This window comes from Colius striatus, chromosome 15 (genome assembly GCF_028858725.1).
Source record: "Colius striatus isolate bColStr4 chromosome 15, bColStr4.1.hap1, whole genome shotgun sequence".
NCBI lineage: Eukaryota > Metazoa > Chordata > Aves > Coliiformes > Coliidae > Colius > Colius striatus.
Genome location: NC_084773.1, coordinates 21843426 through 21860016, shown reverse-complemented (window position 1 = coordinate 21860016; position 16591 = coordinate 21843426). Strand labels below are relative to the sequence as shown.

General features: G+C 58.7%; 2 protein-coding genes across 2 annotated transcripts; one reads left to right on the top strand and one right to left on the bottom strand.

The window, feature by feature from the left end:
- Positions 1-1839: 1839 nt before the first annotated feature.
- On the top strand, positions 1840-8109 carry OXTR (oxytocin receptor). The gene is made up of 2 exons (XM_062008273.1): positions 1840-2956; positions 7273-8109. Exons 1-2 carry the CDS (start codon positions 2026-2028, stop codon positions 7518-7520), a joined length of 1179 nt encoding a protein of 392 aa, XP_061864257.1. The 5' UTR covers positions 1840-2025; the 3' UTR covers positions 7521-8109.
- Positions 8110-10558: 2449 nt separating this feature from the next.
- CAV3 (caveolin 3) lies at positions 10559-13637 on the bottom strand. Its single transcript, XM_062008274.1, has 2 exons — positions 13524-13637; positions 10559-10900 (listed from the first exon to the last, which is right to left on the bottom strand). The coding sequence occupies exons 1-2, from the start codon at positions 13635-13637 to the stop codon at positions 10559-10561; spliced, it is 456 nt and encodes a 151-aa protein (XP_061864258.1).
- Between the last annotated feature and the right edge of the window lie 2954 nt (positions 13638-16591).

The following is a 16591-nucleotide window of genomic DNA, read 5'->3' as shown; positions in this document are numbered from 1 at the left end:
TGCTGAAGTGAAGCGTGCTTTGCAGTTACACGCCGCTCCGTGTGCAGCACGGCTCGTGTGAGGCTCTCCTGTCTTAGTGAGGCTTTGGCTCTAGTCTGTGAAGAAATGAGTGTCTGCATAGCTATGACTGAGCCCCACCTGAGGGCAAGGAGAAGCAGCAAGTGGCTGCTCTGTCCCACCTGAGGCAAGTGAGCCAGGATTGCCAGCCCAGCTGGAGCCCGAAGCAGATTTACCTTCTGTCAGTGCCTTGCAAGATGCTGAAGGAGCTGTGCAGAAGGCAAGGGCACATTTCTCCTTGATTCCACTGAAGCCAGGATTTCACTCACGGTCTGTTTCTCCCACCAAACTCTCCCGAAAAAGGCAAAGTAAGGAAAAACAGCGCATTGCACGTGGTGAGTTGTTATCCTCAGTGATTCCCACAGCCGTTTTATTGCTTGAAGGAGGAAGAACGTGAACCCTGGAGGGAAGAACTTGCCAAAGTATGTAACATTTCTACATCTTGTATGGAGCTAAAGGTTCCCAAAAAATCTTTATAAATAACCCTCAGAGATGTTTACTCAAGGCTTAAGGCTAGGCTCAGTAGAGCTGGAGATGTGGCTTCCAGGGGAAGGCAGCACCAGTGTGCTGGCTCCTGCTCGGAGCCTGGGACTGCATGGCAAGGCCAGAAGGGCTCCTGCTGCAGCCTTTTGGGTTAGAGGGCACAGGAGTGATGTGGGGATGGGGAGCTGGATGCTTATCCAAACGTTCCTGCCTGCACTCAGGGCCCTGCATCCCTTGTAGGGGTCCCAAGCCCCAGGAAAGCCAGCAAAATATGAATGCTGAGTAGTGGCGCTGGTGGCAAACGATGCCCAGCACGGCTGCTTTGTCTTCTTTCACAGACATGGCTTAATAAGACTCTAAAATAATGCTTCTGAAGGCAAAAAAAGAGAAAAAATGTTGGGGGTTTGTGGCTTGAAGTTTAAAGTTGTGGTTTAAGAGTGGTTCTTTAACTGCCAGGTAACCGCAGTGAGCCAGGCTGTGCTGGCAGGTAACCAGCACCCCCGTCCGACCCTCCCAGCACCCGCAACCCCGGCCGGCGCCGCTGCCCACGGACGGGCCCGTTCCCGGGGTCCCGGCACGCCGGGAGCCGCCCGCAGCGCTTCGCGGGCGCGCCGGGTGCGGGGCCGGGTGCGGGGCCGGGGCCGGGGCGGGCTCCCACCGCTCCGCCTCTCAATCGCCCACGCGGGACGGCGACGGGCGGGCCGTGGCGAGGGGGCGTTTGGGCTCCCGGGGCCGCCGTCGGGGCTTTGCCCCCTCTCGCCGCTGTCCCCAGCGCCCGCCCATCCCGCTGCGCCGCTCCCTCTCGCGGCCGCCGCTCCCCGCGCTCGCAGCGCCGGCGGCACGGCCGGACCCGCACCCGCACCGGACCCGCGCCCGGACCCGCACCCGCACCGGACCCGCGCCCGGACCCGCACCCGCACCGGACCCGCACTCCCCGGACCCGCACCCGGACCCGCACCCGGACCCGCGCCCCCTGCGCCCCCCAGACCCGCACCGGACCCGCGCCCCCCGCGCCCCCCGCCCCGCCTCGGCAGCCGCGGGAGCTGGGAGCGGGTCCGGGCGCGGGGGCGGCGCTGCCCGAGCGGGGTTCGGGTGCGGAGCCCGGCAGCTCGGGGCGGGCAGGGGGGAGCCGGGAGCGCTGCGAGCGGGACACCGCGACGCTCCGCCGGCCCTTCGCGCCGATCCTCCTCCCGCGCCTGGGTTTTGTCAGGGGGCAGGAGCCTGCGGAGACGTCGGTGCCCTGGGAGGGGACGGGGTGGAGCCGGCGGAGGGTCCGTCAGCCTCGGGAGCGGGGCCGGGGACAGGGACGGCCGCGCTGCTCCTCCTCGGAAGGCAGAGCCCGCAGCGCAGCCCCCGGCGGCGGCGAGCGCCGGGAGGGGACAGGAGAGCCGCAGCGGGCACACGGCCGCCTGGGACGGGGAGCGGTCCGGAGGAGCTGCCGCCCGCCCTCTCTGCCACCGGGCTCTATGTGGGACGGAGCCGGCCATGGAGAAGTTGTACTTTGCGGGGAGCAGCGTGTGGACCCTCAACGGCTCTCTGGGGAACGGCAGCCTGCGCCTGGAGAACCAGAGCTCCGGGAGGAACAGCACCGCGGACCCGCTGAAGAGGAACGAGGACATGGCTAAGGTGGAGGTGACGGTCCTTTGCCTCATCCTCTTCCTCGCGCTGAGCGGCAACCTGTGCGTGCTGCTGGCCATCCACACCACCCGCCAGAAGCACTCCCGCATGTACTTCTTCATGAAGCACTTGAGCATCGCCGACCTGGTCGTGGCCATCTTCCAGGTGCTGCCCCAGCTCATCTGGGACATCACCTTCAGGTTTTACGGGCCAGATTTCCTGTGCCGCTTGATCAAGTACTTGCAGGTAGTGGGGATGTTTGCTTCCACCTACATGCTCCTGCTGATGTCCCTGGACCGGTGCTTGGCCATCTGTCAGCCCCTGAGGTCTCTGCACAGGAGAGCGGACCGGGTCTCTGTCCTGCTCACCTGGCTGCTCTGCCTGCTGGTCAGCATCCCTCAGATCCACATATTTTCTCTGAGGGATGTGGGGAACGGGGTTTACGACTGCTGGGCAGATTTCATCCAGCCCTGGGGACCTAAAGCCTATGTCACCTGGATAACTCTCATGGTCTACATCATCCCCGTGCTGATGCTGAGCATCTGCTATGGCTTAATCAGCTTCAAAATCTGGCAGAACGTGAAGCTCAAGACGGCTCACGGGCCCAACGTGGGTCTGAGCTCCAGCTCCTGCAGCGGGACGGCATTTGCCAGGGTGAGCAGCACCAGGCTCATCTCCAAAGCCAAGATCCGGACAGTCAAAATGACCTTCATCATAGTATTAGCTTTCATAGTGTGCTGGACTCCCTTTTTCTTTGTGCAGATGTGGTCTGTGTGGGACACGAACGCCCCGCAGGAAGGTACGTCCTCTCCCCTCCCGCCGCCCTCCTGGGCCCTTCCCGCAGCGGCTGCAGGGACGCCCGCAGCAGGCTCAGGGGCTGCGAGCCACAGCCAGAACCTCTGCTCCCAGCTGGGTCTCAGGGGGTTGGGAGGGAGGCAGGAAAAGGTCTGGAACATGGAGAACCCACCCGAGAGGCAGCAGCTTCCCTGCGCGGGTGAGGGCTGGCTCAGCCCCCGGCACATCCAGGGCAGCTGCAGCTCGGGGCTGGGCTGCGGGGGTGAGTGCTGGGGGAGGGTTTTGCTGCCTTGGGTGTGTGAGCTCTGCCCTCCCGGGGCTGCTCTGGGGTCCCCACTGCTTCCATTGCCCCCCCGGGCGTGTGGGATCTCAGTCCCTGCCGGGGCTGGGGCAGCCACAGGAGGAAACTGCAGCGGTAGTGCCCGACTTCATTTCTTTTGCTGTATCATTTTGTCCTCACAGACTTCTTTGCTTCCTACTCTTTTGCCCCCTTTTCCCTCTCCATCCTGGGACTGTGCTGGTGTCATTTTACCCCTGACTGGAGCATGGTTCCTGCAGAAAGCCACTGATGTATAAGCAAAGGCTTTTCCGGGATGTGGCGTCACCAATGTGCCATTGTTTTGTACTTGGTACTGGCTGCTCCAGCCATCACTAAGGTTGCAGACACAGTGAACTATGTTCCCCTCCTCGGTCTCACGTGCTTGTGGCTGTGCCAGCCTTTGCTGACTCTGGGTGGAGGTGGCTGGTGGTCCCTCTGCACCCACAGGGACAAAGCTTGAAAGAAAAGCTTTCCCTGCCTCAGAAGGCTTGACAGAAAATCTCTGCACCAGTGTGTGAGGTGGGAAGAAGGGAAAAAAAATTGCTTCCAGGGCTGCCTCTTCCTTGGCCAGACTGGCCCAGCTCCACAGAAAGGCTGAGTCTGGGGATGTCAGAGACCGAGGAGCTGCTGCCACCTCCCTGCCCAGCTCCCCCAGTGGCTGCACAGCGAGGGCAAAGCTCGCTTCCACGCTGTGCTCTTCTTTAACCCTTCTCCAACTGTGTGTTGCTCTGTGGGAACCCTGATGCCTCGTGCAGCCTGTACACATCTGCTCTCCCATAGACTGAAGCTTGTAGCCTGGCTCCAGCTCTCCTGACCTGCCTTTGTTGCTTCTCTCTGCTCCTTTTATTTCAGGTGGAGAGCTTTATGAACCTCCCTAGGTGCTCCGGGGAGGGGCCCAAGAGGGTTTCCATTTAGTTCTGACCATTTAGGCTGCTCAGAACTTCTAGCTTTCAGATACACCCTGGGATGAAGCAGTGTGGCTCCGTTTTGCTGTACTTCAAACCCGCAGTCCCGAGGGCTTCCACCTGACTCATCAGCAAACAAACCTCTGCCGCTCCGCTGGTTCCTGCGGTGAGGAGGGGGGATGCTCCCCCCTCGCAGCCTGCCCGCTGCCCCGGGACACTTTCCCTTGCTCACCCGGTGCTGTCAGCCCTGCCAGGACTTCCCTTCCCTTTCCTTTTCTGCTTTGCTGTGCTTTTGGGCAGCTCGGGCAGCTCCAGCCACGCTGAGCTGTACCAAACTCCCCTTTCCTTCACCTTTCCCCTGTCTGCAGGAGAGGGTGCGAGTTTTGACAGAGGATTTGTCGGAGGCATGCATGGCACAGGGAAGGAACCCCTCAGGCAGGTTACTGTGGACAGTGAATACTGGGAGACCCCAGCCCTTCCTCCCACGCCCACCCTCCTCTTCCTCTGCGGAAGAAATGAGTTTTGCCTGCTGTGTTCCTGGCAGTGCCAGATCTTTTTCCCTTTGCACCGAGGCTTGGGCTGCCTTGGCAGGGCAGCACCTGGGGCACCTGGCAGCAGAAAGCTGTACTCCACAGCAGAAAGGGAATCTGGGTGTTGCAGTGTGCATGGGCTCAGGGTCAGAGGAGGGAGCTGCAGCCGGCGGGGCAGGAGGCGGCTGCCGATTGCAGGGACTGCGGGAGGGATGGATGCCTGCCTCAAAATGTTTAGGTTTCCCCACAGAGGGTGTCAGAAAGGGTGTCCCTGGTGAAGGGAAGTCTGTTTATGCCTAATTGAACTAATGCTGAGCAGGAACCCTGCAGCATTCTGCCTGAGCGTTTCCTCCCGGCACGTGGTGAGCCGCAGACCGTGGGCGTCAGCAGAGGGGTGCTCAGTGCTTGGTCTGGTGTCAGCAGCCCCGTGCTGCTCCCATCCCACGCCTGGCATGGCTGTGCCTTCACCTGCACAGCATGCAAAGTCTGCTGCGGCTTGATCTGTGTCAGGGCTAAAAGATAAGGCTGTAGAAAACCCAACGGATGAAGCGCTCCTTTCCCTGTTGGTGACATGATAACCAGAGATCTCACCCTACTGGTGCTGATGCAGTGGCTTTCTACACAGTTCCTCATGTTGTAACACACACTTCTTCCTTATCCTATGGAAGCTGGAAGTGCAGAAGCTGCACAGTGCCAGGCAGGGCACAGGATGGGGCAGGGGTCCCCTCCTGCCACCCACCCACCCCGCTCCCCCTCGCCCTGCCTGGGCTCCGCTGAGCTCTGGGGCCAGGCAGCCCCTTTGGTATCTTGTGCCCATGGCTGCTGTGGGGTGGGGGCAAAGGCCTGGATGTGTGTGTAGAGCTCTGTAGTGCCAGGCTCCCTGGGAGTATCAGCCTGGTACCACATACCCAGGCCAGGCAGGGGCCATCCCCACCTTTGCCATGCAAACCTACAGCCTGTGTAAGTGCTGGTTGGAGCTACAGGTGTTGGCTTAAGCACTGGGGATCCCTCACAGAACCTTGGTTTCAATGAGGTTTCTGCTCTACACATGTTACAGGTAATGTACATGTGGCATTTTAAGCTTTGAGCCAAAGTTGGCTTAAAGCATGTGTGATGGCAATAGTGAGGCTGTGAAGCAGGGTAACTGTTATATTGGTTATCTTGGGAGCTGGTGCCCTGAGACGTGGGCTGTGAGTGATGGCATCTTTCTACATGGGAGTTAGTGAGCCGTCCTCATCTCATTTCCCTTCTGTAGCAGTGTTGCAGCAGAGCTCCTGCAGCTCTTCCCCAGGCACAGCCCCTGCCCCTGACTGTCCCCCCCTCCCTCCCCAGCCCCCTGTGGGGGATGCTCAGAGCCCGGGCAGAGAGAACAGCCCCGAGGGGCAGAACTTGCTCTTTGCAGCCCCCTCGGGGCTCTCTGTCAGTCCTGGGAGAGAGCCACGCTCCAGACCTGCCCTGCCTTAAGTACCATGAAATTCAATTTATCTCCCACAGGGAGCAAAGAGCTGAGTCAGCTCTGGCTGCATCTTTCTAAGTGGATAGAAGTGCTGTGAAGCGTTTCAGGTCTTGTGCCTCAGCCCTGTGAGCCAGCCCCCATGGGGTTCCTCTAGCCTATGCTTGGAATTAAAAGCGAATGGACCAGACATGGCCAGAGCAGGAATTATGCATGAGCTGGTTAAAGGTGAATTTGGAAACTAGAGTTCATTATTCACACTTCCTTTCTAGCTTCAAAACCGTGAGTGGGTTTTTGCAGAGGCAGAAAGGGAGCAGAAAGAGCCAAACACACGCACACATCCTGCTGGCGTGTCCCCTGTGAGCACGAGGAGGGCAGAGATGGGCTGAGCACACAGAGGCTCTGTGCCCCCTGCAGCCGCTTCACAGACGGGCTGCCTCTGCTTGGTGCCAGACACACCGTCCCCTTTGCACCAGGAGCCCCAACCTGCCCTCTCAGGTGGGGCAGCTGGGTGCTTTGTGCCCTGGCAGCGGAGAGCAGCAGCCGGAGCTGCCGCCGTTGCCTCCTGCTCCCCACATCACACTGGGAGCTGGGGCATTGCCGGGCCCCAGCCTTCGTTCCTGACACGGGAAGGGCTGTTGCTGCCCTGGGCAGAGTGGTGGTGTGAAAAACTAGTTGAGGGGGAAAGGGAAAAGCCACCAGTCACCAGGGCTGGGAGAGTGCGGGCAAAGAGGCACGGATGCACCGTCCCCTCGGCCAGGGTGGGTGGTAGGCACAGCCCCTGGTCCTGTTCTTTGCTGTGGCAGCTCCAAGAGGCCGTGCTCACTCCTTGCTGCTGCAGGAGGACAGAGGCAGACTGCGCAGGCGATGCTGGGGGCAGCGAGAGCCACGTGTCTGGGGGGAGGCTGAGCGGGCAGCAGGGAAAGCACAGCTGTCCTGGGGGAAAGCCTAACCCCAGTGCCTTACAGCCAGGCTCGCTTCCCCGCCGTGAGGAACGGGCCGTGGTGCTGCAGGCAGGGCAGCAAACCCCGGCAGGAGGTGCTGGCAGGGCTGGGGGCTCCCGGCACAGCCCCCCGAGGCCGTGCCCTGACGCTGCCATGTTCTGCCCCGCAGCCTCCCCGTTCATCATCGCCATGCTGCTGGCCAGCCTCAACAGCTGCTGCAACCCCTGGATCTACATGCTCTACACAGGACACCTCTTCCACGACCTGATGCGGCGCTTCCTCTGCTGCTCCACGCGCTACCTGAAGTCGCGGCCGGCGTGTGACCTGAGCGTCAGCAGGAAGAGCAACTCCTCCTCCTTCGTCCTCAGCTGCAAGAGCACGAGCCAGAAGAGCTTCATGCAGCCGGCCATGGCGTGAGGCCGTTGCTGGCTGGGACCTCGTGGATCCAGCTGGGGGCTCAGTGTAGATCGGTGTATATATGTCTGTGTGCACGGCAGCATGTGCAGCGCTCGCTCCTTACCCCGTGTGCAAGGTGAGGGAGGACCTCAGGGGCCCAAGTTTCAGTGCTGCCTGGGGCTGGACACCAGGAACCTGCTTCTGAGCCTCAAAACCACCCGGCCTGCTGGGGTCAGTGCCGGCATGGAGCAGGGCAGTCCTGCTGCTGTGGGATGGGGACAGCAGGGACAGGGCTCCTGGGACACATCCCCACCTGCAGCTCTGCCCATGGGCTGTGTGAGGCATCAGGGAAGCCGGGGGAGCAGACACGAGGGCAGGGCCGGGGCATCTGCGCAATACCACGTTTGCTGAGTGTGCTTCTCAGCTCCTCAGCAGGAGTAGGGGGTTACAGCCAGGCTCTGTGGGGTTTAACAGGCTCCCACTGAGCCCCTGAGGCTGAGCTTTTGCTTTGGGTTCCCTGCAGATCACATGTAGCCCTTCCCACCGATGCAGCTTCCTTGCTCTGTAACACACAAGCTCATGCTCGTGGCATGGATATTTTTTATTGTTAAGAAACACTTGTAAATAAAGTTTTCTGACTGTGTCTTGATGGAAGGCAGGAGGGGATGTGCAGAAGCAGCACCACACTCAGGAAATGAAGGAAACCACTGGGAAACAGCGCTGGACACAAGCCCCAAGTATGCTCAGCATGGGGATGCTCTTGTTGGTGGAGAGCTGCAGCCGAGCACTTGAGCTCTGCACGCTCTGCAGGAGGATGAGCAGCAGCAAGGGCTGCATGCAGGCAAAGGGGATGTGGTTTGGCCTTACATGGTGAGAAGGAAGATGAAAAATGCATTGAAGTGTGTACTTTATTCTTCCACTGCCATCAGCAGGTACATTTTCACCTTTGGGATCCTGGCACTCCTCTGGTTTGCTGTAGTAGCTTCAGGTGGGCTCCAGGACATTTGCTGAATAGGATCTGGCACATTCAGCTTCAGAGCTTTCACAAGACTGGTTTAAATCTTTAGGAGAGCAAATAGCACCTTCCTCCCACGTTCACCTTCCTTCTTTAGAGTAACTGAGCTCCAGCACAAAACAAGCGGAGGGTCCCATTTGATGCTCAGCCTGGGGGCCTGGGCAGGCTCCCTCTGACAGGAGGGAATTCAATGTCCTTACAGATTGTTCCAGGACTGATGCACGGAGCAAGGAGGAAGCCTGGGGAGAGGCAGGGCATTGCCGTGTGAGCCCAGGCTGCAGTTGCCGGGTCGGGCGGGCAGGGGATGCTGTGCTCTTCATCACGGCCACACTGCGGCTAAACGGGGATGGGAACAGGCGCTCCGGGCTTGTGGCAGTGGAAGGGCGTCAAACACACTGTTGAAAAGCTCTTCGTAAGGGTCAAAAGCAAAGCAGAGGAGCAGAGAGGTGAGCAGCGTGTGCTCCGGGTGTGGGGAGCCCACAGACGGCTGCGGTTCCGAGGGTTTGGAGGGTTTGAAGGGTTTTGGGTTCAGGCTGTGAACCACTAGAACCAACACAAAACTAAAACCAGTGTAATCCCAGGGCTGGTTTAAATTACTTTTATTCCCACAAAAAGCTTTAAAAAAATGCTCATGACAAAATGGTTTTGGAGGCTTTTTTCCCCCTCCCCATACAAATATCGCAATCTCTTCCCTTTTTCCTTGTGGCTCCATCCATCCCCAGGGCTGGTGCTGCCGCAGCACTGATGCTACATTGCTAGGGAAAAGTGGAAGCTCACAGTCCCAAGCCATGGGAAGAGCACCAAGAGAAAACCTGGCTCTTTCTTGTCCTTGGCATGGCACGAGGGAGAAACTTTGACTCCAAGTCTTTGATGGAAGCCAAGGGAGGAAAAGCACATGAACACAATTGAGAATAACCTCTGAACAACGAGGCCTCCTGGGCCCTGATTCAGCAAAGCACTTAAGGCTAGAGCCAAAGAGGCATTTCAGTGCCTCAAAGTTAAAGTATGGCAAAGTAAAGATGGATTAAACAAATTAATTGACAATGCAGGGGAGGAAGTAGCTCCAAGTCGGGACTTTTTCCCCTCGTCCCTGTGTTTTCACTGGAGACAGAGCGACAGGGAGTGAGAAGGGTCCCGGAGGAGGCTCCTTCCTCTGCCCCCTCTGGGTGAGCCCATGGGGCTGTGGGAGGGGACTGCAGGGGGTGTTGAGTGTCCTCCCTGGGGCAGAGCCTGAGAGGCTGCCTGGTTCTGCTGCACTCAGGCGCTGAGCCGGGGCAGGAGCACACTGTGATGGGACAGAGCAGGCACCTGGTCATCATTCTCCCTGAGAAACAAGCCAAAGCCTACAGCCGAGCTTGCCACGTCCCAGGAGAAGTGCTCAGCTGCCCTTTGTGGCCCTGCTGCCCAGACACTGCCCCAGCAGCACTGTGCCTGCCAGGCTGCACCCGTGGCCGGTGGCCAGGGCTCAGCACACACCCCAGCAGGCAGACATCACTTCCATGCACGGTTTGATCTGGGTTCCAAAGCGTTGCTGAAATGCAAACACACATGAAAACAAAGCAGCTTGTTTTTGCTATTCTATCCATAACACTTCTTAGCAGTGTGCTTTAATACAGAAGCTCCTACGACAGCTACTTGTGGCAAACAGTAGCAAATGTGTTTCTCAGTGTCAGGCTGGAGGGACAGAGAGGCAGGCAGGGTTTGGTCTGTTGTCCAGCAGCACCTCTGCAGCCTCTCTTCCCACTCTGCAGCTGCAGGCCGTGGCCCAGGGCTGTGGTCCGGGAGGTGCTGCAGACCCCCAGGAGCAGGGCACGGTGCTGAGGGCTCTGGAGGGCAGGGGGTCTCTCCCCAGGCTGCTCACTGAGCTCCGTGGGCTCTTCTCCTAAAGCTTCTGGCTTTGGGATGGAGCGAGGGGCAGCCCGGCACGCCTCCGCCTGCAAGGAGCATCCCCAAGCGCCAGCGGGTCCCTGGGCAGGGGTCTGTGTGCCCCGGGGCAGGGCACGCTGCGGGGGCTGGGCTGGCACAGGGCTGGTGGGGGCTGCTGTTAGATCTCCTTCCGCAGAGCAACCCTGACGTTGCTGCAGATCTTGGAGAGCGCCTCGAAGAGCGGGTCGCAGAAGGTGTGGATGCAGAGGGAGTAGATTCGGCTGACGCACTGGATCTCTATCAGGTAGCTCTTGATGCAGGGCACCACCGCCCAGATGTGGCAGAAGGAGATGAGGGCAAAGAGGAAGCCCCAGACGACTGCCAAGGGGATGCCCAGGATGGCAGAGAGCAGCCGGTAACACCAGTACTTGCTGACGGTGAAGGTGGTGTAACTGGCTTTCCAGACGCCGTCGAAGCTGTATGTTCCCACTGGCTCAGCTATCACATCCTCAAAATCCACCTGCGAGGAGGGGACACGCAGCTGAGGGGGCTTTGGTGGGGATGCAAGGACGAGGATCCACTGCAGTGAGAGCAGAGCCCGAAGGGAAGGGGCCGGGAGGATGGAGCCCTGCACCCCGAGCAGGGACCGGCGCGGTGCAGCAGCAGAGCCCTGGGAGCGGGCACTGGCACCGCCCGAGCCGGCCCCTGGGCACGAAGCCTTAACCCCCAGTGAGCCCTGGACTCATGAACTGCCCCGGGGCTGTCCCTCAGCCCCAGAGCTCCGGCTCTGCACAGCACTTGCGGGTGCCAGGGCCGGGAGCTGTGCGTGGGAGTGTTTATCTGGAGGAGGCCAGAGCCCGTCCCTGCCCTTTTTTAGCATTCAGGGACACGGGCTGCCTGCTCGGTGAGAAGGTGGTTTGTGCTAAGAAAAGCCCAGCAGCTCTCTTGATTTATGAGTTATTTATTTCTATAGGTGAAGGCGAGGTGCTCGGTTCTGTCTGCATTGTGTCTGGAGAGAGATGGGCTCGGCCATGCCCTTACAGGGACAGTGCTGCTGGGAGAGGCTCTGCCACTGCCTCTGAATGACAAATGCTCTCAAAAGCCTCTGAACCACGCACAGAGATCTGATGGTGGCATAACTCATTTCCAGGGGCTGTGTGAGCCAAGCTAATTGTCTTGAAAAATAGCATGGCCTTTCCTTGGGAAGCTAACGTGCCTGTTTGTACACTTATGCTAAATGGCAATATCCATTCTGGTTTTGGAAGCACTCTGGTCATAGAATCATTTTGCACCATCTTTAATTTCCTGGAGTGGGCAGGAGGTAGCCAGAGAAATATTGAGGTGGATGAGGAGCAGGGAGGCAGGTCAGCAGCTCCCAGGACTGCCCCGCTGCTCAGGGGAGGGCACCGGGGAGCACATCACCCTCAGCTGCCTGACAAGCTCATTAGGGCATCAGTTAATGAAGCAGCAGCAGCTGGGCAGGGACTCTTATAGGCTGCTGCTACTGCCAGCCCTGTACCAGAAGTGGGGCTGGAGGAGCAGCAGCAGAGCCTGAGCTGAGCAGTGCCTGGCGTGTTCAGGACCAGGGGATACAGGTACTGCTCTGGTGCTCTTGCTTTGCCTGGGAGGAGGCTTCCAAAGCTCTGCAAAGCTTTAGTGGCTGTTGCAACTGTTGTAACTTTAATGTGGTTTCAGATGGTGGCTGTTGCTCTGTAATGCTTGGGATGGGTTTACATGTGGGGTTTCAGCAGAGCACTTTGCTTCTCTGCTTCCCTGCCATTGTCTCTGTACCCACTGCTCTCTGAGAGCATTATGTGCTTTAATGCCCAGGGTGGGCTGGAGTCTGTCACCACTGGATGAAGAGCAGGGAGGCTTTGGCTGTGTGTTTGGGAAGCTTGAGCAGCAGTGGGGTGAGCTGTGCTCCCTGTCTCAGGGCTGGCTCTGCCCTCCCTCCCCAACTGTACCAGCTGTGCTGTATTTAAGGTGTGAGGAAGGGTAGGTAGCTTCAGCAAGCACTCTGAAATCTTCCCCAGCTGCTGAAGCACCAGTGCAAATGGGACTGGTGCGAGGGGCTAGGGGTGGCCTGGGAGGCGCTGGCATTAGCCCCAGTAGTTGCTGGTGCCATGCCCAAGCTGGGGAGCAGGTTGGTGTGCCCCTGTCCTGATCCTTGTTGTATGGCAGCGTGGTGCTGCCTGCAGCCTGGGCTGGGGCTGCTGAGATGTGCTGGCGTGATGTGCTATGGCTGTGGGACAGGCTGGGGACACGCTGCAGATAGCGAGGGGCTGGCAGCTGTCACAGGCATGTCTCGCTGTGCCCAAGGGTGCCTGTCTGTGCCTGTCACAGTCACAGCTCCTCTTGGGGGTCTCAGCCCACCCCTGCCATGGTTTTAGCTGTAGCAATGGTCTAATGCACAATGCAGACTCGCACTTCAGCAGCACGGCCTGTCCAAAGCCTTTGTGAGCAGCTTGGTATGTGCTGTCCCTTCCAGCACAGCACCCACTTGGATGTCTCAAACACAGCTTTAACAAACCCCTTCCATCTCCTCCCGTTCTCCTTGGGATGAAACAGTTTCTGGTATAATGCTAACAGAGCTTAGAACACCCCTGTTTCAGCGGCCAGCCCTCAGGGAAGTGCTTCCCTGAGCAGCCAGACTGAGAACTCCTGACCAAAGCCAGGCAGAGAAGGATTGCTGCACCCTCCTGCTGCCATGGGGGAGAAACAATCTCCTTCCAAACAGGATAGCACGTATCTAAAAGCTCTGGTGCTCAGGCTGTCAGGTCTTGCAGACCAGCAGCTTTTTTGCAAGGTCCTCTTTAAATCAGCACTATGGGCTGTTTTATTTTTGGCTCCCTGCTGACTGGCACAAAGCAGAGCATCTCCAGGCATTTTTCAAGCTGCAGCCCCTGGAGTTGCAAAGTGCATTCAAGGAATGAGAGAGAGTGCATTGAGGTGATCTGGTGTCTGGATGTCCTGGCAGCAGGGCCATGGCTCGTGGTGGGTTATGTCCCTGCAGCCACAGGCAGTGCCACCTCCCCAGGCACCCGCACCCGGGGCTGGCAGCCTTGGCTGGGGCTGAGCCACGTGCAGGATGGCAGCCCTGGTAGGATGGGTGAGTTAAGGAGGCAGTGCCAAGCAAATCCTACCTTCACAACGTCCTCGTTGATGTGCTTTGGGTCTCTGTTCACCAGGTCGATCTCCTTGGTGTGCTGGTCCTTGATGATGATCCTCTCCTCCAGCTCAGCCCGCTCCTCTGCCATGGCTGCTGTGCCGGCAGCTTGGCCCCGTGCTGGTACAGGGCTGTGCTGGGGAGGGCAGGGGGTGCAGCACCGGCCCCCCCGCTGCCCACAGCAGCTGCCCCTGGCCTGGCTCCAGGCTAAAATTAATGTCCTGCCTCCTGCAGCCGCCCTGGGGCTGTCCCTTAAAGGGGCTTTGCTGGGGACAGCCCCAGCGTGTCATGCTGCGGGGGGATGTGTGGCTGGGGGCACAGGGGTGGACGAGGAGCCCCCAGCCCAGCTGCACGGGTGGGGTTTTCTCCTTGCATGGGCAGGCAGTGGGGAGAAACAATGCACAAATTGGGGTTAAAGCCCTTGCTGACCTGAGACAAATACTTGTTTATGAGGGAGATTCTGTGAACAAAGTGGCTCAGGGGAGACAGGAATTGTGTCTCGTTATCAGAGAAGCCACATCATCCTGCAGCAGGTAGAGAGCCTTGGGGTCCCTCCAGAAGCCTCATGGTATCAGCTTGGATTCCTTTTTCATACAGAGGCACTCGAGGAAATCCAAGAGATCACCCAGCAGATCTATAATGGTGGGGGCACCTCCTGCTTGAACCCTGGGCACAGATACAGCCTGTCAGTGGCACATGGGCAGCACCCGCTCTGCTGCTGCTGCTCTTCCCTTCTGACACGCTGGCAGCGAGCAGCCAGTGCCAACACGCCTCTTGGGCAGGTACAACATGGCAAAAGCAAGAAGGGGTAGAGAGGGAGGAACGTACAGCTTGTGAGGAGCAGAGATGAGTGCCTGGAGGTGTCTGCACACCGCTGCGGGTGGAGGCGGCTGCTTCAGGGCTGCCGGGCCACGGGGAGAGGAGCTGCTTTGGCTGCTGGAGGCTGCTGCCTTCCAAAAACATCAGTGCCTGTGCAGGGCTGCCTTTATCAAACCCACGTGGCTTGGTGCCTGGAGCTTTCAGCACTGCAATGGGTTAGTTCCAGCCCTTTGATATAAAGCAGTGCAGAAAGGGGATTGTGCTCTTTCCTTCAGCTGGGGCCTCACAGGTCTCTTGGGCACATTCACTCTTCTTCAGACCTTGTGCTGACAAGGGCCTGGCTGAGAGTTTGCTGGGTTGAAGGCTGCCTGTGGTGCTCTTGCAGTGTCAGGATGGTACCTCAGTCTGGAAAGGGTTGTTCTTGGGATTTGTGCTCCAGCGAAAGCAGATGTGGTGATGCCCCAGGGTGACACATCCATGGCTGAAGCTTGTCCAAAACCATCCGTGGCTGCTGTGGGGAGACAAAGGGCAGAGCTGGGGGTGGGGAAGTAACTGTGCAAACCCATGGGCTACTGCAAAAGCAAAGGAGGCACCTATGGAGAGGTGACAAAGTCTGCAAAGGTTTATGATTGTGAGCTTGTGGATTCAAGTCTGGGCAGGTTCCTTCTGGAGGGAAGCACCCACCACTGGCCCTGTCCTGGCTGCGTTCATCCAGCTGAAAGGAGCTGGAAAGCCCTTGGGCAGCAGCAGCTCCTCGTTCCTGTGTGCCTTGGCTGGGGCTGCCCTGCTCCTTTGCCTTCCCACAGGGTCAGTGAAGCTGCAGGCACTGCTGCAGGGTTAAAATGCACCTGGGAGCTGCTGCTGGTGGTAAAATGTGCCCAGAGCTGGTGGGGTGTGGGAGTACAGAGAGACTGGTTTGGGGTGAGCTGCCTGCTGGCCTCTGCCCTGCAGTGGGGCTCTGGACCCCCACTCCTCCCATGGCCATGCCCTGTGCCTGCACTGGCTCCTCAGCAGCAGGAACAGCCCAAACCCAGCATGGGCTGCCCGTGCAAGGGAAGAATCCTCCATGCTCCATGGCTTTGGGTACTGGCTTTAAGGCTCTGTCTCAGCTGAGGAAGTTTTGTAGCACCAGTGCTATGGTGGCTGAGCACTCCAAGATGGATTGTGAAGTGTGTTTTTTGCAGAATAAGCTATTTTCCCCTGGCTCTGGGCTGAGGGAACGTGTTGCTGCTGCGAGCGGAGGCGGCACAAGTGAGTGCCTGCTGTCTGAAGGGAGAGCAGTGCCTGCCTGGCTGGCACCCAGAGCCCGATTTAGGAGGCACAGCTGCTCCCAGCAGCACTGTCCCTGACAGACAAGGAGTGCAACACAAGGTATTTGCTCTGCTGGAGGTTCCTCGCCCCATCCCATGTGTGGCTTTACTCTGGGAGCCCGGTGCCTGTCCCTCCCCGTGCCTGGGGGCTCGGTTGGCAGCCCTGAGCCATGGGGCCGTTGTGGGGGGACAGCATGGTAGCTGTGGGCTCTGCCCCACCTCTCCCCTGGCATTTCCAGCAGCCTGAGTCACTGGCTGTCTTTAGCCTGGGCTGGGCTCTGCGTGCTGCCTGTGCCCCAGCACAGGGCTCTGGTGTCCCGGCGTGGGAGGAGGAGAATGTGACCCCAAAGTGGTTAACGTGCAGTTAGTGAGTGTCTCAAGTAGCAATGAGAGAGGGGAGGGATATTCTGTTGCCCATAGATGCTATAAATAAATCTATTTCCGAGTCCTTTAAGACTGTGAATGGGACACCATGTAAAAGCTGCTGGTGTGCAGAGGCTGCAGTGGTGTTGCTTTGTTAGTAACTGATGGCAGACAAAGTCCTGTCATCTGCACTTAGCTAAAACGGACACTGCTTAATTGCTGATGTGAATGCAGTCCTGGGGTCAGATATGGATGAGATGCATTGAAAGAATTGGCTGGCCAGAGCCTGCCTTGTGGAGATTCTTGCTTGGCCAGGTTAGGACAGGAAAGGAGGGCTCAGCTGTTGCAAAACATGTAGGACTGCCTTCCATCCCGAGTCTACACCCAGCAACTCTCCCTTTTGCCTTTAATTTGGGTGATGAGCTGCTTCATGCTCTATCAGTGTTCATCCCAGGTGCTGGGGTTGCAGGAGCTGTGCTCAGAGCTGGGGGTCTGGCTGTGGGTGGTGGGATACTGTTGTCCCCAATGTCTGAGGAGATGAGGTTGCCCCTGG

Coding starts and splice junctions, on each gene's coding strand:
- CAV3 (XM_062008274.1), bottom strand. CDS start 13,637: ATGGCAGAGGAGCGGGCTGAGCTGGAGGAGAGGATCATCATCAAGGAC. Junction 10,901..13,523: donor TCAACGAGGACGTTGTGAAG/GTAGGATTTGCT, acceptor CCCTCCTCGCAG/GTGGATTTTGAGGATGTGAT.
- OXTR (XM_062008273.1), top strand. CDS start 2,026: ATGGAGAAGTTGTACTTTGCGGGGAGCAGCGTGTGGACCCTCAACGGC. Junction 2,957..7,272: donor CACGAACGCCCCGCAGGAAG/GTACGTCCTCTC, acceptor TCTGCCCCGCAG/CCTCCCCGTTCATCATCGCC.